At 43.1% G+C, this 25,313-nt stretch overlaps 1 protein-coding gene across 2 annotated transcripts in view; it reads left to right on the top strand.

Annotated features, from left to right (window-relative positions):
- The first annotated feature begins 1,445 nt into the window (after positions 1 to 1,445).
- The window catches only part of LOC118391474 (torsin-4A-like), a 36,465-nt gene continuing 12,597 nt past the window's right edge, over positions 1,446 to 25,313 (top strand). The window contains exon 1 of one of the 2 annotated variants that reach the window (XM_035782907.2): positions 1,446 to 2,556. In XM_035782907.2, the coding sequence (XP_035638800.1) occupies positions 2,437 to 2,556 (120 nt within the window). In that variant the 5' untranslated portion in view covers positions 1,446 to 2,436. Of the gene's footprint in view, positions 2,557 to 2,591; positions 3,543 to 25,313 lie in introns of those variants that run through there. The other variant, XM_035782909.2, reaches the window with a different exon arrangement.

The following is a 25,313-nucleotide window of genomic DNA, read 5'->3' as shown; positions in this document are numbered from 1 at the left end:
GGTTCACATTCCAACAGGACAACAACCCTAAGCACACAGCCAAGACAACGCAGGAGTGGCTTCGGGACAAGTCTCTAAATGTCCTTGAGTGGCCCAACTAGAGCCCGGACTTGAACCTGATCAAACATCTCTGGAGACAGAGCTTGAGAGGATCTGCAGACCCCAAATACAGGTGTGTCAAGCTTGTAGTATCATACCCAATAAGACTCAAGGCTGTAATTGTTGCCGAAAGTGCTTCAACAAATTACTGAGTAAAGGGTCTGAATAGTTATGTAAATTATATATTTCAGTTATATATTTTTTATAAATGTGCAAAAATTCTAAAATACCTTTTTGCTTTGTCATTATGGGGTATTGTGTGTAGATTGATGGAAAAAACGATTTAATACATTTTAGGATAAGGCTGTAACGTAAAAAATATGGAAAAAGTCAAGGGGTCTGAATACTTTCCAAATATATACATTTTTCTGTAATACTACTAGCCACCTAACAATTTGATGAAATTGGATTTAGCCCAGATAGGTTTCCAATCTCCCAGCCTCATAATCTTATTTGAATTGTAATATTTTTTATACAAAGGTCACCATTGGGAATTAGACCCTGGTCTCAATTGGGCTACCCTGAATAAATAAAACGTAATAAAAATACATTTAAGAAAACTAGTTACCAAGAAGCCATTTCAGGGTAACAATTAAGTTAGAGTAGCTAGCTTGTTTAACTATTTTATCTGGCTGGCCTGCCTGCTGGCAAGGTTGGTTGACTTTAGAAAAGGAAACAATAACTAAATGTATTCTTTTCAATCTTACACCCAGATTTTAGCAGAGAAACAGAGAAGCATATTCAGTTTATTTTTAAAAAAGAACCACCACTCAGTAGGATACAGAAAGCTCAAGATGTATGTTTAGATATGCAATAATGAACATGGCTCTGCAGTACTTTTATGTCAACTTTTTTTTAAACTTAGGTTCATGTTGAGACAACCATCTCGAGTTTGAATTGAAAACTGAATTGACCCAACCATGACAGAGATGAGCCTCCTCTCTCTCACCTGTGAGATATTTACTCTTTCAAATCAACCACCCACACACACACACACACACACACACACACACACACACACACACACACACACACACACACACACACACACACACACACACACACACACACACACATACATTCTCCTACCACCCACACTCACAAATAAAACACTCACACCCTCTCAGCCATTAATAACACTCAGTTTTGTGAATTGTTCTCTTCAGTAGCATCATGTTGCGACATTGACGCAGAGCCATTCTGCCTTGGGCTAGTGCAAAGTAATTACAATCACAGGACAAAGAAGGTCAAACATTTGTAGAATGTAACCTAGAGTATGAAAAGGATTTCGAGGGAACTTAATCATGTGATGGTTTTATTATTGTTTATTTACACAAAATACTTACAATAGCAGGACAAAACTGAATTGGAGAGCCCATATTGTATTAAAGGTTGTCTATGTTCACAACAACAATCCTCTATTGTTATGATGGATAATATGACAAGTTCTCTCCTTGAACTCTTGGTTACCAATCATCATTTGTACATAGATATGATGTTAAACCAGCCCTATCAGTTTCCCCACTGCTTGGCTGTGGGTTTCCTCTTCTCATATATGCTGTGAAGCAAATGACACACTAAATACGCAAACATTTATCACACCGCCTAGTTTTCCGCTAAGTAGAGGACCTCTAACTAAGCAAATGGATACTTAAAGTTATCCACACTCTGAGAAAAAAAGTTCTATCTACAACCTAAAAGGGCTTTTCAGCTGTCTCTGAAGGAGAACCCTTTGAAGAACCCTTTTTGGTTCTAGGTAGAGCCCTTTTTACTTCCATGTAGAACTCTCTGTGGAAAGTGTTCAACATGGAATCCAAAAGGGTTCTACCTGGAACCAGAAGGGTTCTACGGCTGTTCCCATATGAGTACTTTTTTTGGTTGTAGGTAGAGCTGTTTTTGGTTCCATGTAGAACCCTTTTGGGTTCCAGGTAGAAGTCTTTGTGGAAAGGGTTCTGCATGGAACCCAAAATAGTTCTACCTGGAACCAAAAGGGGTTATCCTATGTGGACAGCCAAAGAACCCTTTTGGAACATTTTTTATAAGAGTGCATGCCTGCAGGCTGGGAGTGAAAGTCTTTACTTAAGACTCATTTCTTCAGTGAGTCCAATGATTGAGCGTAGGGGCCCCTCGAGCACATTTCTCTTAGGGCCCCCAAAAGGCTCGATCCGGCCCTGATGGAGGATATGTAGAGCAGGAAAGGGGAGAGGGTAGGTAGAAGGACAGACAGAGAGAGAGAAAAGGAAGGAGGAGACTGCAGAGGACATAAGCGAGAATGGGGAGGGTGAGATAGAATGATAGGAGTGGTTGTATAGCAGTCTTAGTCTAGCAACTCACTATATGCTGATGAAGTTCAAGAGAAGGACTTACTCTATTGTTCTCTCCCAGCTAAAATCTTGGTGCGAGCCTAGTGAAGACCCATCAGTCTATAGGAGGCTTAATATTACCTATACATTTAAGGTAAGCCAACTGATTACCTTGCATTTCTCTTTCTGTATACTGTTTTGATTCTTTCCCCGCTCCTATCTCTCTCTTCTTGCTTACACTGTTTTTTGGGTGACGTATTTGCAGCTGGGTCTCTAGTCCTACACAATCTCCCTCTCTTTCTCTCACTCTCAGGGTTAGAAAAGCTCACGTGTGTACCTAGCAGCTAGGACCCTTCCAGGAAGGAAATGTAGTCAGCAGAGAGCACTGGAGGTCTGAGAGAGAGGGGGGTACAGAACTTTGAGAATCCAGCCAGGGAAAGACACCTGGAAAGGCTGTAGAATGTGTGGAATGCCGCCAGCCCCTCTCAGGACACAACATGTGAAGGAGGGGGTTAAGATGATATCAACTCACCTGGCTGCAGGACACACTAAGGTGTAGTTAGTCTAATTCTATTGCACTTGGTCAGAGAATGGCTGACACTAAGTGAGTAAGGTTTCCCAGCAGCAGAGCTAACGTTAGTGCCAAGGTAAACAAGCTCGCCAGACTAGCTAGAAAGCAATTACTCTCAACATTCAGCCTTCGGTTCATCTCCAGTTGCATGTTTGATGTGCGTTTTTTTAGCTCTGCGTGCCAGGCCTGCATACGGCCGGTGAGTGAGACTGGTGCCAAGGTAAATACTGGGGTATTACAGTGGTGTTACAGTAGGTTAGCTATATGTTTATGGGTTATCTTGTTTGTTTCACACTCTTTAGTGGGAGAAACCAGATGAAATAGTTAGCTGGGACTGTATGTGGCTGTGTGTTCTTTTCCTTAGGCAGTAGGCACAGATCTATGATCAGTTTACCCTCCCCAAATCCTGACCTGAACCATTAGAGGTAAAAACACAAAAGTGAGTTTATTGACTATTGTTTACTGATAAGGTTTACGTTTACTGATAAGGTCTACGCTTCCCAGAGTTGGAGCCAGATGATTTTGGATCCTACACTGGGGATGTTGGCATGGGATCCTCACACCTGATGGTTAGTATCTTTCTCAGAAAGTGCTGTTGCTTTGTACACGTTTTACAGCCATAGAGAGGGTTGGGATTATGACAGCCTTGTACACATTTTACAGCCATAGAGATGGTTGGAATTATGACAGCCTTGTACACATTTTACAGCCATAGAAATGGTTGGGATTATGACAGTTTTGTACACGTTTTACAGCCATAGATATGGTTGGGATTTTGATAGCTTTGTACATGTTTTACAGCCATAGAGATGGTTGGGATTATGACAGCTTTGTACACGTTTTACAGCCGTAGAGATGGTTGGGATTATGACAGCTTTGTACATGTTGTACAGCCATAGAGATGGTTGGGAATATGACAGCCTTGTACAAGTTTTACAGCCGTAGAGATGGTTGGGATTATGACAGCTTTGTACACGTTTTACAGCCCTAGAGATGGTTGGGAATATGACAGCCTTGTACACGTTTTACAGCCGTAGAGATGGTTGAGATTATGACAGCCCTGTACACGTTTTACAGCCGTAGAGATGGTTGGGATTATGACAGCTTTGTACACGTTTTACAGCCCTAGAGATGGTTGGGAATATGACAGCCTTGTACACGTTTTACAGCCGTAGAGATGGTTGAGATTATGACAGCTTTATACACGTTTTACAGCCGTAGAGATGGTTGGGAATATGACAGCCTTGTACAAGTTTTACAGCCGTAGAGATGGTTGGGATTATGACAGCTTTGTACACGTTTTACAGCCCTAGAGATGGTTGGGAATATGACAGCCTTGTACACGTTTTACAGCCGTAGACATGGTTGAGATTATGACAGCTTTATACACGTTTTACAGCCGTAGAGATGGTTGGGAATATGACAGCCTTGTACAAGTTTTACAGCCGTAGAGATGGTTGGGATTATGACAGCTTTGTACACGTTTTACAGCCCTAGAGATGGTTGGGAATATGACAGCCTTGTACACGTTTTACAGCCGTAGAGATGGTTGAGATTATGACAGTTTTGTACACGTTTTACAGCCGTAGAGATCGTTGAGATTATGACAGCCTTGTACACGTTTTACAGCCGTAGAGATGGTTGAGATTATGACAGCCCTGTACACGTTTTACAGCCGTAGAGATGGTTGAGATTATGACAGCCTTATACACGTTTTACAGCCGTAGAGATGGTTGAGATTATGACAGCTTTATACACGTTTTACAGCCGTAGAGATGGTTGGGATTATGACAGTTTTGTACACGTTTTACAGCCGTAGAGATGGTTGGGAATATGACAGCCTTGTACAAGTTTTACAGCCGTAGAGATGGTTGAGGTTATGACAGCCTTGTACACGTTTTACAGCCGTAGAGATGGTTGAGATTATGACAGCCTTGTACATGTTTTACAGTCGTAGAGATGGTTGAGATTATGACAGCCTTGTACGCGTTTTACAGCCGTAGAGATGGTTGGGAATATGACAGCCTTGTACACGTTTTACAGCCGTAGAGATGGTTGAGATTATGACAGCCTTATACACGTTTTACAGCCGTAGAGATGGTTGAGATTATGACAGCCCTGTACACGTTTTACAGCCGTAGAGATGGTTGGGATTATGACAGCCTTGTACACGTTTTACAGCCGTAGAGATGGTTGAGATTATGAAAGCCCTGTACACGTTTTACAGCTGTAGAGATGGTTGAGATTATGACAGCCTTATACACGTTTTACAGCCGTAGAGATGGTTGAGATTATGACAGCCCTGTACACGTTTTACAGCCGTAGAGATGGTTGGGATTATGACAGCTTTGTACACGTTTTACAGCCGTAGAGATGGTTGGGAATATGACAGCCTTGTACACGTTTTACAGCCGTAGAGATGGTTGGGATTATGACAGCCCTGTACACGTTTTATAGCCGTAGAGATGGTTGAGATTATGACAGCCCTGTACATGTTTTACAGCCGTAGAGATGGTTGGGATTATCACAGCTTTGTACACGTTTTACAGCCGTAGAGATGGTTGGGATTATGACAGCTTTGTACACGTTTTACAGCCGTAGAGATGGTTGGGAATATGACAGCCTTGTACACGTTTACAGCCGTAGAGATGGTTGAGATTATGACAGCCTTGTACACGTTTTACAGCCGTAGAGATGGTTGAGATTATGACAGCCTTGTACACGATTTACAGCCGTAGAGATGGTTGGGAATATGACAGCCTTGTACATGTTTTACAGCCGTAGAGATGGTTGAGATTATGGCAGCCTTCTACACGTTTTACAGCCGTAGAGATGGTTGAGATTATGACAGCCTTATACACGTTTTACAGCCGTAGAGATGGTTGGGATTATGACAGCTTTGTACACGTTTTACAGCCGTAGAGATGGTTGGGATTATGACAGCCTTGTACACGTTTTACAGCCGTAGAGATGGTTGAGATTATGACAGCCTTGTACACGTTTTACAGCCGTAGAGATGGTTGAGATTATGACAGCCCTGTACACGTTTTTACAGCCGTAGAGGTGGTTCGGATTATGACAGCTTTGTCCACGTTTTACAGCCCTAGAGATGGTTGGGAATTTGACAGCCTTGTACACGTTTTACAGCCGTAGAGATCGTTGAGATTATGACAGACTTGTACACGTTTTGCAGCCGTAGAGATGGTTGAGGTTATGACAGCCTTGTACACGTTTTACAGCCGTAGAGATGGTTGAGATTATGACAGCCTTGTACATGTTTTACAGTCGTAGAGATGGTTGAGATTATGACAGCCTTGTACGCGTTTTACAGCCGTAGAGATGGTTGGGAATATGACAGCCTTGTACACGTTTTACAGCCGTAGAGATGGTTGAGATTATGATAGCCTTATACACGTTTTACAGCCGTAGACATGGTTGAGATTATGACAGCCTTATACACGTTTTACAGCCGTAGAGATGGTTGAGATTATGACAGCCTTATACACGTTTTACAGCCGTAGAGATGGTTGAGATTATGACAGCCCTGTACACGTTTTACAGTCGTAGAGATGGTTGAGATTATGACAGCCTTGTACGCGTTTTACAGCCGTAGAGATGGTTGGGAATATGACAGCCTTGTACACGTTTTACAGCCGTAGAGATGGTTGAGATTATGGCAGTTTTGTACACGTTTTACAGCCCTAGAGATGGTTGGGAATATGACAGCCTTGTACACGCAGCCGTTGGTAGATTATGGCAGTTTTGTACACGTTTTACAGCCGTAGAGATGGTTGGGATTATGACAGCTTTGTACACGTTTTACAGCCCTAGAGATGGTTGGGAATATGACAGCCTTGTACACGTTTTACAGCCGTAGAGATGGTTGAGATTATGACAGTTTTGTACACGTTTTACAGCCGTAGAGATGGTTGGGATTATGACAGCTTTGTACACGTTTTACAGCCGTAGAGATGGTTGGGATTATGACAGCTTTGTGCACGTTTTACAGCCGTAGAGATGGTTGAGATTATGACAGCCTTGTACACGTTTTACAGCCGTAGAGATGGTTGAGATGATGACAGCCTTGTACACGTTTTTACAGCCGTAGAGATGGTTGAGATTATGACAGCCCTGTACACGTTTTACAGCCGTAGAGATGGTTGAGATTATGACAGCCCTGTACACGTTTTACAGCCGTAGAGATGGTTGAGATTATGACAGCCTTATACACGTTTTACAGCCGTAGACATGGTTGAGATTATGACAGCTTTGTACACGTTTTACAGCCCTAGAGATGGTTGGGAATATGACAGCCTTGTACACGTTTTACAGCCGTAGAGATGGTTGAGATTATGACAGTTTTGTACACGTTTTACAGCCGTAGAGATGGTTGGGATTATGACAGCTTTGTACACGTTTTACAGCCGTAGAGATGGTTGGGATTATGACAGCTTTGTGCACGTTTTACAGCCGTAGAGATGGTTGAGATTATGACAGCCTTGTACACGTTTTACAGCCGTAGAGATGGTTGAGATGATGACAGCCTTGTACACGTTTTTACAGCCGTAGAGATCGTTGAGATTATGACAGCCCTGTACACGTTTTACAGCCGTAGAGATGGTTGAGATTATGACAGCCCTGTACACGTTTTACAGCCGTAGAGATGGTTGAGATTATGACAGCCTTATACACGTTTTACAGCCGTAGACATGGTTGAGATTATGACAGCTTTGTACACGTTTTACAGCCCTAGAGATGGTTGGGAATATGACAGCCTTGTACACGTTTTACAGCCGTAGAGATGGTTGAGATTATGACAGTTTTGTACACGTTTTACAGCCGTAGAGATCGTTGAGATTATGACAGCCTTGTACACGTTTTACAGCCGTAGAGATGGTTGGGATTATGACAGCCTTGTACACGTTTTACAGCCGTAGAGATGGTTGAGATTATGAAAGCCCTGTACACGTTTTACAGCCGTAGAGATGGTTGAGATTATGACAGCCTTATACACGTTTTACAGCCGTAGAGATGGTTGAGATTATGACAGCCCTGTACACGTTTTACAGCCGTAGAGATGGTTGGGATTATGACAGCTTTGTACACGTTTTACAGCCGTAGAGATGGTTGGGAATATGACAGCCTTGTACACGTTTTACAGCCGTAGAGATGGTTGGGATTATGACAGCCCTGTACACGTTTTATAGCCGTAGAGATGGTTGAGATTATGACAGCCCTGTACATGTTTTACAGCCATAGAGATGGTTGGGATTATCACAGCTTTGTACACGTTTTACAGCCGTAGAGATGGCTGGGATTATGACAGCTTTGTACACGCCAGCCGTAGAGATGGTTGAGATTATGACAGCCTTGTACACGTTTACAGCCGTAGAGATGGTTGGGATTATGACAGCTTTGTACACGTTTTACAGCCGTAGAGATGGTTGGGAATATGACAGCCTTGTACACGTTTTACAGCCGTAGAGATGGTTGAGATTATGACAGCCTTGTACACGTTTTACAGCCGTAGAGATGGTTGAGATTATGACAGCCTTGTACACGATTTACAGCCGTAGAGATGGTTGGGAATATGACAGCCTTGTACACGTTTTACAGCCGTAGAGATGGTTGAGATTATGACAGCCTTATAAACGTTTTACAGCCGTAGAGATGGTTGAGATTATGACAGCCTTATACACGTTTTACAGCCGTAGAGATGGTTGAGATTATGACAGCCCTGTACACGTTTTACAGCCGTAGAGATGGTTGAGATTATGACAGTTTTGTACACGTTTTACAGCCGTAGAGATCGTTGAGATTATGACAGCCTTGTACACGTTTTACAGCCGTAGAGATGGTTGAGATTATGACAGCCCTGTACACGTTTTACAGCCGTAGAGATGGTTGAGATTATGACAGCCTTATACACGTTTTACAGCCGTAGAGATGGTTGAGATGACAGCCTTATACACGTTTTACAGCCGTAGAGATGGTTGAGATTATGACAGCCCTGTACACGTTTTACAGCCGTAGAGATGGTTGAGATTATGACAGTTTTGTACACGTTTTACAGCCGTAGAGATCGTTGAGATTATGACAGCCTTGTACACGTTTTACAGCCGTAGAGATGGTTGAGATTATGACAGCCCTGTACACGTTTTACAGCCGTAGAGATGGTTGAGATTATGACATCCTTATACACGACAGCCGTAGACATGGTTGACATTATGACAGCTTTATACACGTTTTACAGCCGTAGAGATGGTTGGGAATATGACAGCCTTGTACAAGTTTTACAGCCGTAGAGATGGTTGAGGTTATGACAGCCTTGTACACGTTTTACAGCCGTAGAGATGGTTGAGATTATGACAGCCTTGTACACGTTTTACAGTCGTAGAGATGGTTGAGATTATGACAGCCTTGTACGCGTTTTACAGCCGTAGAGATGGTTGGGAATATGACAGCCTTGTACACGTTTTACAGCCGTAGAGATGGTTGAGATTATGACAGCCTTATACACGTTTTACAGCCGTAGACATGGTTGAGATTATGACAGCCTTATACACGTTTTACAGCCGTAGAGATGGTTGGGATTATGACAGCTTTGTACACGTTTTACAGCCGTAGAGATGGTTGGGATTATTACAGCCCTGTACACGTTTTATAGCCGTAGAGATGGTGGAGATTATGACAGCCCTGTACAGTTTTACAGCTGTAGAGATGGTTGAGGTTATGACAGCCTTGTTTTACAGCCGTAGAGATGGTTGAGATTATGACAGCCTTGTACACGTTTTACAGTCGTAGAGATGGTTGAGATTATGACAGCCTTGTACGCGTTTTACAGCCGTAGAGATGGTTGGGAATATGACAGCCTTGTACACGTTTTACAGCCGTAGAGATGGTTGAGATTATGACAGCCTTATACACGTTTTACAGCCGTAGACATGGTTGAGATTATGACAGCCTTGTACACGTTTTACAGCCGTAGAGATGGTTGAGATTATGACAGCTTTGTACACGTTTTACAGCCGTAGAGATGGTTGGGATTATGACAGCCTTGTACACGTTTTACAGCCGTAGAGATGGTTGAGATTATTACAGCCATGTACACGTTTTACAGCCGTAGAGATGGTTGAGATTATGACAGCCTTGTACACGTTTTACAGCCGTAGAGATGGTTGGGATTATGACAGCTTTGTACACGTTTTACAGCCGTAGAGATGGTTGGGAATATGACAGCCTTGTACACGTTTTACAGCCGTAGACATGGTTGAGATTATGACAGCTTTATACACGTTTTACAGCCGTAGACATGGTTGAGATTATGACAGCTTTATACACGACAGCCGTAGAGATGGTTAAGATTATGACAGCCTTATACACGTTTTACAGCCGTAGAGATGGTTGAGATTATGACAGCCCTGTACACGTTTTACAGCCGTAGAGATGGTTGGGATTATGACAGCTTTGTACACGTTTTACAGCCGTAGAGATGGTTGAGATTATGACAGCTTTGTACACGTTTTACAGCCGTAGAGATGGTTGGGAATATGACAGCCTTGTACACGTTTTACAGCCATAGAGATGTTTGAGATTATGACAGCATTATACACGTTTTACAGCCGTAGAGATGGTTGGGATTATCACAGCTTTGTACACGTTTTACAGCCGTAGAGATGGTTGGGAATATGACAGCCTTGTACACGTTTTACAGCCGTAGAGATGGTTGGGATTATGACAGCCCTGTACACGTTTTATAGCCGTAGAGATGGTTGAGATTATGACAGCCCTGTACACGTTTTACAGCCGTAGAGATGGTTGGGATTATCACAGCTTTGTACACGTTTTACAGCCGTAGAGATGGTTGGGATTATGACAGCTTTGTACACGTTTTACAGCCGTAGAGATTGTTGGGAATATGACAGCCTTGTACACGTTTACAGCCGTAGAGATGGTTAAGATTATGACAGCCTTATACACGACAGCCGTTGGTTGAGATCATGACAGCCCTGTACACGTTTTACAGCCGTAGAGATGGTTGCCGTAGATTATTATGACAGCCTTGTACACGTTTTACAGCCGTAGAGATGGTTGAGATTATGACAGCCTTGTACACGTTTTACAGCCGTAGAGATGGTTGGGATTATGACAGCCTTGTACACGTTTTACAGCCGTAGAGATGGTTGGGATTATGACAGCCTTGTACATGTTTTACATCCGTAGATGGTTGAGATTATGACATCCTTGTACACGTTTTACAGCCGTAGAGATGGTTGAGATTATGACAGCCTTGAAATGGTTGAGATTATGACAGCCTTGTTTTACAGCCGTAGAGATGGTTGGGATTATGACAGCTTTGTACACGTTTTACAGTCGTAGAGATGGTTGAGATTATGACAGCCTTGTACACGTTTTACAGTCGTAGAGATGGTTGAGATTATGACAGCCTTGTACATGTTTTACAGCCGTAGAGATGGTTGGGAATATGACAGCCTTGTACACGTTTTACAGCCGTAGAGATGGTTGAGATTATGACAGCCTTATACACGACAGCCTGGTTGAGATTATGACAGCTTTATACACGTTTTACAGCCGTAGAGATGGTTGAGATTATGACAGCCCTGTACACGTTTTACAGCCGTAGAGGTGGTTGGGATTATGACAGCTTTGTACACGTTTTACAGCCGTAGAGATGGTTGGGATTATGACAGCTTTGTACACGTTTTACAGCCGTAGACATGGTTGAGATTATGACAGCCTTATACACGTTTTACAGCCGTAGAGATGGTTGACATTATGACAGCCCTGTACACGTTTTACAGCCGTAGAGATGGTTGAGATTATGACAGCCCTGTACACGTTTTACAGCCGTAGAGATGGTTGAGATTATGACAGTTTTGTACACGTTTTACAGCCGTAGAGATCGTTGAGATTATGACAGCCTTGTACACGTTTTACAGCCGTAGAGATGGTTGAGATTATGACAGCCCTGTACACGTTTTACAGCCGTAGAGATGGTTGAGATTATGACAGCCTTATACACGTTTTACAGCCGTAGAGATGGTTGAGATTATGACAGCTTTATACACGTTTTACAGCCGTAGAGATGGTTGGGATTATGACAGTTTTGACAGCCCTGCCGTAGAGATGGTTGGGAATATGACAGCCTTTACAAGTTTTACAGCCGTAGAGATGGTTGAGGTTATGACAGCCTTGTACACGTTTTACAGCCGTAGAGATGGTTGAGATTATGACAGCCTTGTACATGTTTTACAGTCGTAGAGATGGTTGAGATTATGACAGCCTTGTACGCGTTTTACAGCCGTAGAGATGGTTGGGAATATGACAGCCTTGTACACGTTTTACAGCCGTAGAGATGGTTGAGATTATGACAGCCTTATACACGTTTTACAGCCGTAGAGATGGTTGAGATTATGACAGCCCTGTACACGTTTTACAGCCGTAGAGATGGTTGGGATTATGACAGCCTTGTACACGTTTTACAGCCGTAGAGATGGTTGAGATTATGAAAGCCCTGTACACGTTTTACAGCCGTAGAGATGGTTGAGATTATGACAGCCTTATACACGTTTTACAGCCGTAGAGATGGTTGAGATTATGACAGCCCTGTACACGTTTTACAGCCGTAGAGATGGTTGGGATTATGACAGCTTTGTACACGTTTTACAGCCGTAGAGATGGTTGGGAATATGACAGCCTTGTACACGTTTTACAGCCGTAGAGATGGTTGGGATTATGACAGCCCTGTACACGTTTTACAGCCGTAGAGATGGTTGAGATTATGACAGCCCTGTACATGTTTTACAGCCGTAGAGATGGTTGGGATTATCACAGCTTTGTACACGTTTTACAGCCGTAGAGATGGTTGGGATTATGACAGCTTTGTACACGTTTTACAGCCGTAGAGATGGTTGGGAATATGACAGCCTTGTACACGTTTTACAGCCGTAGAGATGGTTGAGATTATGACAGCCTTGTACACGTTTTACAGCCGTAGAGATGGTTGAGATTATGACAGCCTTGTACACGTTTACAGCCGTAGAGATGGTTGGGAATATGACAGCCTTGTACACGTTTTACAGCCGTAGAGATGGTTGAGATTATGGCAGCCTTATACACGACAGCCTTGGTTGAGATTATGACAGCCTTATACACGTACAGCCGTAGAGATGGTTGGGATTATGACAGCTTTGTACACGTTTTACAGCCGTAGAGATGGTTGGGATTATGACAGCCTTGTACACGTTTTACAGCCGTAGAGATGGTTGAGATTATGACAGCCTTGTACACGTTTTACAGCCGTAGAGATGGTTGAGATTATGACAGCCCTGTACACGTTTTACAGCCGTAGAGGTGGTTCGGATTATGACAGCTTTGTCCACGTTTTACAGCCCTAGAGATGGTTGGGAATTTGACAGCCTTGTACACGTTTTACAGCCGTAGAGATGGTTGAGATTATGACAGACTTGTACACGTTTTGCAGCCGTAGAGATGGTTGAGGTTATGACAGCCTTGTACACGTTTTACAGCCGTAGAGATGGTTGAGATTATGACAGCCTTGTACATGTTTTACAGTCGTAGAGATGGTTGAGATTATGACAGCCTTGTACGCGTTTTACAGCCGTAGAGATGGTTGGGAATATGACAGCCTTGTACACGTTTTACAGCCGTAGAGATGGTTGAGATTATGATAGCCTTATACACGTTTTACAGCCGTAGACATGGTTGAGATTATGACAGCCTTATACACGTTTTACAGCCGTAGAGATGGTTGAGATTATGACAGCCTTATACACGTTTTACAGCCGTAGAGATGGTTGAGATTATGACAGCCCTGTACACGTTTTACAGTCGTAGAGATGGTTGAGATTATGACAGCCTTGTACGCGTTTTACAGCCGTAGAGATGGTTGGGAATATGACAGCCTTGTACACGTTTTACAGCCATAGAGATGGTTGAGATTATGATAGCCTTATACACGTTTTACAGCCGTAGACATGGTTGAGATTATGACAGCCTTATACACGTTTTACAGCCGTAGAGATGGTTGAGATTATGACAGCCTTATACACGTTTTACAGCCGTAGAGATGGTTGAGATTATGACAGCCCTGTACACGTTTTACAGCCGTAGAGATGGTTGGGATTATGACAGCTTTGTACACGTTTTACAGCCCTAGAGATGGTTGGGAATATGACAGCCTTGTACACGTTTTACAGCCGTAGAGATGGTTGAGATTATGGCAGTTTTGTACACGTTTTACAGCCGTAGAGATGGTTGGGATTATGACAGCTTTGTACACGTTTTACAGCCCTAGAGATGGTTGGGAATATGACAGCCTTGTACACGTTTTACAGCCGTAGAGATGGTTGAGATTATGACAGTTTTGTACACGTTTTACAGCCGTAGAGATGGTTGAGGATTATGACAGCTTTGTACACGTTTTACAGCCGTAGAGATGGTTGGGATTATGACAGCTTTGTGCACGTTTTACAGCCGTAGAGATGGTTGAGATTATGACAGCCTTGTACACGTTTTTACAGCCGTAGAGATGGTTGAGATGACAGCCTTGTACACGTTTTACAGCCGTAGAGATGGTTGAGATTATGACAGCCCTGTACACGTTTTACAGCCGTAGAGATGGTTGAGATTATGACAGCCCTGTACACGTTTTACAGCCGTAGAGATGGTTGAGATTATGACAGCCTTATACACGTTTTACAGCCGTAGACATGGTTGAGATTATGACAGCTTTGTACACGTTTTACAGCCCTAGAGATGGTTGGGAATATGACAGCCTTGTACACGTTTTACAGCCGTAGAGATGGTTGAGATTATGACAGTTTTGTACACGTTTTACAGCCGTAGAGATCGTTGAGATTATGACAGCCTTGTACACGTTTTACAGCCGTAGAGATGGTTGGGATTATGACAGCCTTGTACACGTTTTACAGCCGTAGAGATGGTTGAGATTATGAAAGCCCTGTACACGTTTTACAGCCGTAGAGATGGTTGAGATTATGACAGCCTTATACACGTTTTACAGCCGTAGAGATGGTTGAGATTATGACAGCCCTGTACACGTTTTACAGCCGTAGAGATGGTTGGGATTATGACAGCTTTGTACACGTTTTACAGCCGTAGAGATGGTTGGGAATATGACAGCCTTGTACACGTTTTACAGCCGTAGAGATGGTTGGGATTATGACAGCCCTGTACACGTTTTATAGCCGTAGAGATGGTTGAGATTATGACAGCCCTGTACATGTTTTACAGCCATAGAGATGGTTGGGATTATCACAGCTTTGTACACGTTTTACAGCCGTAGAGATGGCTGGGATTATGACAGCTTTGTACACGTTTTACAGCCGTAGAGATGGTTGAGATTATGACAGCCTTGTACACGTTTTACAGCCGTAGAGATGGTTGGGATTATGACAGCTTTGTACACGTTTTACAGCCGTAGAGATGGTTGGGAATATGACAGCCTTGTACACGTTTTACAGCCGTAGAGATGGTTGAGATTATGACAGCCTTGTACACGTTTTACAGCCGTAGAGATGGTTGAGATTATGACAGCCTTGTACACGATTTACAGCCGTAGAGATGGTTGGGAATATGACAGCCTTGTACACGTTTTACAGCCGTAGAGATGGTTGAGATTATGACAGCCTTATAAACGTTTTACAGCCGTAGAGATGGTTGAGATTATGACAGCCTTATACACGTTTTACAGCCGTAGAGATGGTTGAGATTATGACAGCCCTGTACACGTTTACAGCCGTAGAGATGGTTGAGATTATGACAGTTTTGTACACGTTTTACAGCCGTAGAGATCGTTGAGATTATGACAGCCTTGTACACGTTTTACAGCCGTAGAGATGGTTGAGATTATGACAGCCCTGTACACGTTTTACAGCCGTAGAGATGGTTGAGATTATGACAGCCTTATACACGTTTTACAGCCGTAGAGATGGTTGAGATGACAGCCTTATACACGTTTTACAGCCGTAGAGATGGTTGAGATTATGACAGCCCTGTACACGTTTTACAGCCGTAGAGATGGTTGAGATTATGACAGTTTTGTACACGTTTTACAGCCGTAGAGATCGTTGAGATTATGACAGCCTTGTACACGTTTTACAGCCGTAGAGATGGTTGAGATTATGACAGCCCTGTACACGTTTTACAGCCGTAGAGATGGTTGAGATTATGACATCCTTATACACGTTTTACAGCCGTAGACATGGTTGACATTATGACAGCTTTATACACGTTTTACAGCCGTAGAGATGGTTGGGAATATGACAGCCTTGTACAAGTTTTACAGCCGTAGAGATGGTTGAGGTTATGACAGCCTTATACACGTTTTACAGCCGTAGAGATGGTTGAGATTATGACAGCCCTGTACACGTTTTACAGCCGTAGAGATGGTTGAGATTATGACAGCCTTGTACACGTTTTACAGTCGTAGAGATGGTTGAGATTATGACAGCCTTGTACGCGTTTTACAGCCGTAGAGATGGTTGGGAATATGACAGCCTTGTACACGTTTTACAGCCGTAGAGATGGTTGAGATTATGACAGCCTTATACACGTTTTACAGCCGTAGACATGGTTGAGATTATGACAGCCTTATACACGTTTTACAGCCGTAGAGATGGTTGGGATTATGACAGCTTTGTACACGTTTTACAGCCGTAGAGATGGTTGGGATTATTACAGCCCTGTACACGTTTTATAGCCGTAGAGATGGTGGAGATTATGACAGCCCTGTACACGTTTTACAGCTGTAGAGATGGTTGAGGTTATGACAGCCTTGTACACGTTTTACAGCCGTAGAGATGGTTGAGATTATGACAGCCTTGTACACGTTTTACAGTCGTAGAGATGGTTGAGATTATGACAGCCTTGTACGCGTTTTACAGCCGTAGAGATGGTTGGGAATATGACAGCCTTGTACACGTTTTACAGCCGTAGAGATGGTTGAGATTATGACAGCCTTATACACGTTTTACAGCCGTAGACATGGTTGAGATTATGACAGCCTTGTACACGTTTTACAGCCGTAGAGATGGTTGAGATTATGACAGCTTTGTACACGTTTTACAGCCGTAGAGATGGTTGGGATTATGACAGCCTTGTACACGTTTTACAGCCGTAGAGATGGTTGAGATTATTACAGCCATGTACACGTTTTACAGCCGTAGAGATGGTTGAGATTATGACAGCCTTGTACACGTTTTACAGCCGTAGAGATGGTTGGGATTATGACAGCTTTGTACACGTTTTACAGCCGTAGAGATGGTTGGGAATATGACAGCCTTGTACACGTTTTACAGCCGTAGACATGGTTGAGATTATGACAGCTTTATACACGTTTTACAGCCGTAGAGATGGTTGAGATTATGACAGCCCTGTACACGTTTTACAGCCGTAGAGATGGTTGGGATTATGACAGCCTTATACACGTTTTACAGCCGTAGAGATGGTTGGGAATATGACAGCCTTGTACACGTTTTACAGCCGTAGAGATGGTTGGGATTATGACAGCCCTGTACACGTTTTATAGCCGTAGAGATGGTTGAGATTATGACAGCCCTGTACATGTTTTACAGCCGTAGAGATGGTTGGGATTATCACAGCTTTGTACACGTTTTACAGCCGTAGAGATGGTTGGGATTATGACAGCTTTGTACACGTTTTACAGCCGTAGAGATGGTTGGGAATATGACAGCCTTGTACACGTTTTACAGCCGTAGAGATGGTTGAGATTATGACAGCCTTGTACACGTTTTACAGCCGTAGAGATGGTTGAGATTATGACAGCCTTGTACACGATTTACAGCCGTAGAGATGGTTGGGAATATGACAGCCTTGTACACGTTTTACAGCCGTAGAGATGGTTGAGATTATGGCAGCCTTATACACGTTTTACAGCCGTAGAGATGGTTGAGATTATGACAGCCTTATACACGTTTTACAGCCGTAGAGATGGTTGGGATTATGACAGCTTTGTACACGTTTTACAGCCGTAGAGATGGTTGGGATTATGACAGCCTTGTACACGTTTTACAGCCGTAGAGATGGTTGAGATTATGACAGCCTTGTACACGTTTTACAGCCGTAGAGATGGTTGAGATTATGACAGCCCTGTACACGTTTTTACAGCCGTAGAGGTGGTTCGGATTATGACAGCTTTGTCCACGTTTTACAGCCCTAGAGATGGTTGGGAATTTGACAGCCTTGTACACGTTTACAGCCGTAGAGATCGTTGAGATTATGACAGACTTGTACACGTTTTGCAGCCGTAGAGATGGTTGAGGTTATGACAGCCTTGTACACGTTTTACAGCCGTAGAGATGGTTGAGATTATGACAGCCTTGTACATGTTTTACAGTCGTAGAGATGGTTGAGATTATGACAGCCTTGTACGCGTTTTACAGCCGTAGAGATGGTTGGGAATATGACAGCCTTGTACACGTTTTACAGCCGTAGAGATGGTTGAGATTATGACAGCCTTATACACGTTTTACAGCCGTAGACATGGTTGAGATTATGACAGCCTTATACACGTTTTACAGCCGTAGAGATGGTTGAGATTATGACAGCCTTATACACGTTTTACAGCCGTAGAGATGGTTGAGATTATGACAGCCCTGTACACGTTTTACAGCCATAGAGATGGTTGAGATTATGATAGCCTTATACACGTTTTACAGCCGTAGACATGGTTGAGATTATGACAGCCTTATACACGTTTTACAGCCGTAGAGATGGTTGAGATTATGACAGCCTTATACACGTTTTACAGCCGTAGAGATGGTTGAGATTATGACAGCCCTGTACACGTTTTACAGTCGTAGAGATGGTTGAGATTATGACAGCCTTGTACGCGTTTTACAGCCGTAGAGATGGTTGGGAATATGACAGCCTTGTACACGTTTTACAGCCGTAGAGATGGTTGAGATTATGGCAGTTTTGTACACGTTTTACAGCCGTAGAGATGGTTGGGATTATGACAGCTTTGTACACGTTTTACAGCCCTAGAGATGGTTGGGAATATGACAGCCTTGTACACGTTTTACAGCCGTAGAGATGGTTGAGATTATGACAGTTTTGTACACGTTTTACAGCCGTAGAGATGGTTGGGATTATGACAGCTTTGTACACGTTTTACAGCCGTAGAGATGGTTGGGATTATGACAGCTTTGTGCACGTTTTACAGCCGTAGAGATGGTTGAGATTATGACAGCCTTGTACACGTTTTACAGCCGTAGAGATGGTTGAGATTATGACAGCCTTGTACACGTTTTACAGCCGTAGAGATGGTTGAGATTATGACAGCCTTGTACACGTTTTACAGCCGTAGAGATGGTTGAGATTATGACAGCCCTGTACACGTTTTACAGCCGTAGAGATGGTTGAGATTATGACAGCCTTATACACGTTTTACAGCCGTAGACATGGTTGAGATTATGACAGCTTTGTACACGTTTTACAGCCCTAGAGATGGTTGGGAATATGACAGCCTTGTACACGTTTTACAGCCGTAGAGATGGTTGAGATTATGACAGTTTTGTACCGTTTTACAGCCGTAGAGATCGTTGAGATTATGACAGCCTTGTACACGTTTTACAGCCGTAGAGATGGTTGGGATTATGACAGCCTTGTACACGTTTTACAGCCGTAGAGATGGTTGAGATTATGAAAGCCCTGTACACGTTTTACAGCCGTAGAGATGGTTGAGATTATGACAGCCTTATACACGTTTTACAGCCGTAGAGATGGTTGAGATTATGACAGCCCTGTACACGTTTTACAGCCGTAGAGATGGTTGGGATTATGACAGCTTTGTACACGTTTTACAGCCGTAGAGATGGTTGGGAATATGACAGCCTTGTACACGTTTTACAGCCATAGAGATGGTTGGGATTATGACAGCCCTGTACACGTTTTATAGCCGTAGAGATGGTTGAGATTATGACAGCCCTGTACATGTTTTACAGCCATAGAGATGGTTGGGATTATCACAGCTTTGTACACGTTTTACAGCCGTAGAGATGGCTGGGATTATGACAGCTTTGTACACGTTTTACAGCCGTAGAGATGGTTGAGATTATGACAGCCTTGTACACGTTTTACAGCCGTAGAGATGGTTGGGATTATGACAGCTTTGTACACGTTTTACAGCCGTAGAGATGGTTGGGAATATGACAGCCTTGTACACGTTTTACAGCCGTAGAGATGGTTGAGATTATGACAGCCTTGTACACGTTTTACAGCCGTAGAGATGGTTGAGATTATGACAGCCTTGTACACGATTTACAGCCGTAGAGATGGTTGGGAATATGACAGCCTTGTACACGTTTTACAGCCGTAGAGATGGTTGAGATTATGACAGCCTTATAAACGTTTACAGCCGTAGAGATGGTTGAGATTATGACAGCCTTATACACGTTTTACAGCCGTAGAGATGGTTGAGATTATGACAGCCCTGTACACGTTTTACAGCCGTAGAGATGGTTGAGATTATGACAGTTTTGTACACGTTTTACAGCCGTAGAGATCGTTGAGATTATGACAGCCTTGTACACGTTTTACAGCCGTAGAGATGGTTGAGATTATGACAGCCCTGTACACGTTTTACAGCCGTAGAGATGGTTGAGATTATGACAGCCTTATACACGTTTTACAGCCGTAGAGATGGTTGAGATGACAGCCTTATACACGTTTTACAGCCGTAGAGATGGTTGAGATTATGACAGCCCTGTACACGTTTTACAGCCGTAGAGATGGTTGAGATTATGACAGTTTTGTACACGTTTTACAGCCGTAGAGATCGTTGAGATTATGACAGCCTTGTACACGTTTTACAGCCGTAGAGATGGTTGAGATTATGACAGCCCTGTACACGTTTTACAGCCGTAGAGATGGTTGAGATTATGACATCCTTATACACGTTTTACAGCCGTAGACATGGTTGACATTATGACAGCTTTATACACGTTTTACAGCCGTAGAGATGGTTGGGAATATGACAGCCTTGTACAAGTTTTACAGCCGTAGAGATGGTTGAGGTTATGACAGCCTTGTACACGTTTTACAGCCGTAGAGATGGTTGAGATTATGACAGCCTTGTACACGTTTTACAGTCGTAGAGATGGTTGAGATTATGACAGCCTTGTACGCGTTTTACAGCCGTAGAGATGGTTGGGAATATGACAGCCTTGTACACGTTTTACAGCCGTAGAGATGGTTGAGATTATGACAGCCTTATACACGTTTTACAGCCGTAGACATGGTTGAGATTATGACAGCCTTATACACGTTTTACAGCCGTAGAGATGGTTGGGATTATGACAGCTTTGTACACGTTTTACAGCCGTAGAGATGGTTGGGATTATTACAGCCCTGTACACGTTTTATAGCCGTAGAGATGGTGGAGATTATGACAGCCCTGTACACGTTTTACAGCTGTAGAGATGGTTGAGGTTATGACAGCCTTGTACACGTTTTACAGCCGTAGAGATGGTTGAGATTATGACAGCCTTGTACACGTTTTACAGTCGTAGAGATGGTTGAGATTATGACAGCCTTGTACGCGTTTTACAGCCGTAGAGATGGTTGGGAATATGACAGCCTTGTACACGTTTTACAGCCGTAGAGATGGTTGAGATTATGACAGCCTTATACACGTTTTACAGCCGTAGACATGGTTGAGATTATGACAGCCTTGTACACGTTTTACAGCCGTAGAGATGGTTGAGATTATGACAGCTTTGTACACGTTTTACAGCCGTAGAGATGGTTGGGATTATGACAGCCTTGTACACGTTTTACAGCCGTAGAGATGGTTGAGATTATTACAGCCATGTACACGTTTTACAGCCGTAGAGATGGTTGAGATTATGACAGCCTTGTACACGTTTTACAGCCGTAGAGATGGTTGGGATTATGACAGCTTTGTACACGTTTTACAGCCGTAGAGATGGTTGGGAATATGACAGCCTTGTACACGTTTTACAGCCGTAGACATGGTTGAGATTATGACAGCTTTATACACGTTTTACAGCCGTAGAGATGGTTGAGATTATGACAGCCCTGTACACGTTTTACAGCCGTAGAGATGGTTGAGATTATGACAGCCTTATACACGTTTTACAGCCGTAGACATGGTTGAGATTATGACAGCTTTATACACGTTTTACAGCCGTAGAGATGGTTGAGATTATGACAGCCCTGTACACGTTTTACAGCCGTAGAGATGGTTGAGATTATGACAGCCCTGTACACGTTTTACAGCCGTAGAGATGGTTGGGATTATGACAGCTTTGTACACGTTTTACAGCCGTAGAGATGGTTGAGATTATGACAGCTTTGTACACGTTTTACAGCCGTAGAGATGGTTGGGAATATGACAGCCTTGTACACGTTTTACAGCCATAGAGATGTTTGAGATTATGACAGCATTATACACGTTTTACAGCCGTAGAGATGGTTGGGATTATCACAGCTTTGTACACGTTTTACAGCCGTAGAGATGGTTGGGAATATGACAGCCTTGTACACGTTTTACAGCCGTAGAGATGGTTGGGATTATGACAGCCCTGTACACGTTTTATAGCCGTAGAGATGGTTGAGATTATGACAGCCCTGTACACGTTTTACAGCCGTAGAGATGGTTGGGATTATCACAGCTTTGTACACGTTTTACAGCCGTAGAGATGGTTGGGATTATGACAGCTTTGTACACGTTTTACAGCCGTAGAGATTGTTGGGAATATGACAGCCTTGTACACGTTTTACAGCCGTAGAGATGGTTAAGATTATGACAGCCTTATACACGTTTTACAGCCGTAGAGATGGTTGAGATCATGACAGCCCTGTACACGTTTTACAGCCGTAGAGATGGTTGGGATTATCACAGCTTTGTACACGTTTTACAGCCGTAGACATGGTTGGGATTATGACAGCTTTGTACACGTTTTACATCCGTAGAAATGGTTGAGATTATTACATCCTTGTACACGTTTTACAGCCGTAGAGATGGTTGAGATTATGACAGCCGTGTACACGTTTTACAGCCGTAGAAATGGTTGAGATTATGACAGCCTTGTACACGTTTTACAGCCGTAGAGATGGTTGGGATTATGACAGCTTTGTACACGTTTTACAGTCGTAGAGATGGTTGAGATTATGACAGCCTTGTACACGTTTTACAGTCGTAGAGATGGTTGAGATTATGACAGCCTTGTACATGTTTTACAGCCGTAGAGATGGTTGGGAATATGACAGCCTTGTACACGTTTTACAGCCGTAGAGATGGTTGAGATTATGACAGCCTTATACACGTTTTACAGCCGTAGACATGGTTGAGATTATGACAGCTTTATACACGTTTTACAGCCGTAGAGATGGTTGAGATTATGACAGCCCTGTACACGTTTTACAGCCGTAGAGGTGGTTGGGATTATGACAGCTTTGTACACGTTTTACAGCCGTAGAGATGGTTGGGATTATGACAGCTTGGTACACGTTTTACAGCCGTAGACATGGTTGAGATTATGACAGCCTTATACACGTTTTACAGCCGTAGAGATGGTTGACATTATGACAGCCCTGTACACGTTTTACAGCCGTAGAGATGGTTGAGATTATGACAGCCCTGTACACGTTTTACAGCCGTAGAGATGGTTGGGATTATGACAGCTTTGTACACGTTTTACAGCCCTAGAGATGGTTGGGAATATGACAGCCTTGTACACGTTTTACAGCCGTAGAGATGGTTGAGATTATGACAGTTTTGTACATGTTTTACAGCTGTAGAGATGGTTGAGATTATGACAGCCTTGTACACGTTTTACAGCTGTAGAGATGGTTGGGATTATGACAGCCCTGTACACGTTTTACAGCCGTAGAGATGGTTGAGATTATGACAGCCTTATACACGTTTTACAGCCGTAGAGATGGTTGAGATTATGACAGCTTTGTACACGTTTTACAGCCGTAGAGATGGTTGGGATTATGACAGCTTTGTACACGTTTTACAGCCGTAGACATGGTTGAGATTATGACAGCCTTATACACGTTTTACAGCCGTAGAGATGGTTGACATTATGACAGCCCTGTACACGTTTTACAGCCGTAGAGATGGTTGAGATTATGACAGCCCTGTACACGTTTTACAGCCGTAGAGATGGTTGGGATTATGACAGCTTTGTACACGTTTTACAGCCCTAGAGATGGTTGGGAATATGACAGCCTTGTACACGTTTTACAGCCATAGAGATGGTTGAGATTATGACAGTTCTGTACACGTTTTTCAGCCGTAGAGATGGTTGAGATTATGACAGCCTTGTACATGTTTTACAGCCGTAGAGATGGTTGGGATTATGACAGCCCTGTACACATGTTATTGCCGTAGAGATGGTTGAGATTATGACAGCCCTGTACATGTTTTACAGCCGTAGAGATGGTTGGGATTATCACAGCTTTGTACACGTTTTACAGCCGTAGAGATGGTTGGGATTATGACAGTTTTGTACACGTTTTACAGCCGTAGAGATGGTTGAGATTATGACAGCCTTGTACACGTTTTACAGCCGTAGAGATGGTTGGGATTATGATAGTCTTGTACACGTTTTACAGCCGTAGAGATGGTTGGGATTATGACAGCCTTGTACACGTTTTACAGCCGTAGAGATGGTTGAGATTATGACAGCCTTGTACACGTTTTACAGCCGTAGAGATGGTTGAGATTATGACAGCCTTGTACACGTTTTACAGCCGTAGAGATGGTTGAGATTATGACAGCCTTGTACACGTTTTACAGTCGTAGAGATGGTTGAGATTATGACAGCCTTGTACACGTTTTACAGCCGTAGAGATGGTTGAGATTATGACAGCCCTGTACACGTTTTACAGCCGTAGAGATGGTTGGGATTATCACAGCTTTGTACACGTTTTACAGCCGTAGAGATGGTTGAGATTATGACAGCCTTATACACGTTTTACAGCCGTAGACATGGGTGAGATTATGACAGCCTTATACACGTTTTACAGCCGTAGAGATGGTTGAGATTATGACAGCCCTGTACATGTTTTACAGCCGTGGAGATGGTTGGGATTATGACAGCTTTGTACACGTTTTACAGCCGTAGAGATGGTTGGGAATATGACAGCCTTGTACATGTTTTACAGCCGTAGAGATGGTTGAGATTATGACAGCCTTGTACACGTTTTACAGCCGTAGAGATGGTTGGGATTATGACAGCCCTGTACACGTTTTATAGCCGTAGAGATGGTTGAGATTATGA

The sequence above is a fragment of the Oncorhynchus keta genome, chromosome 12 (assembly GCF_023373465.1).
Source record: "Oncorhynchus keta strain PuntledgeMale-10-30-2019 chromosome 12, Oket_V2, whole genome shotgun sequence".
NCBI lineage: Eukaryota > Metazoa > Chordata > Actinopteri > Salmoniformes > Salmonidae > Oncorhynchus > Oncorhynchus keta.
Note: the sequence above shows the minus strand (reverse complement) of the source record. Positions and strands in the feature narration are given on the sequence as shown.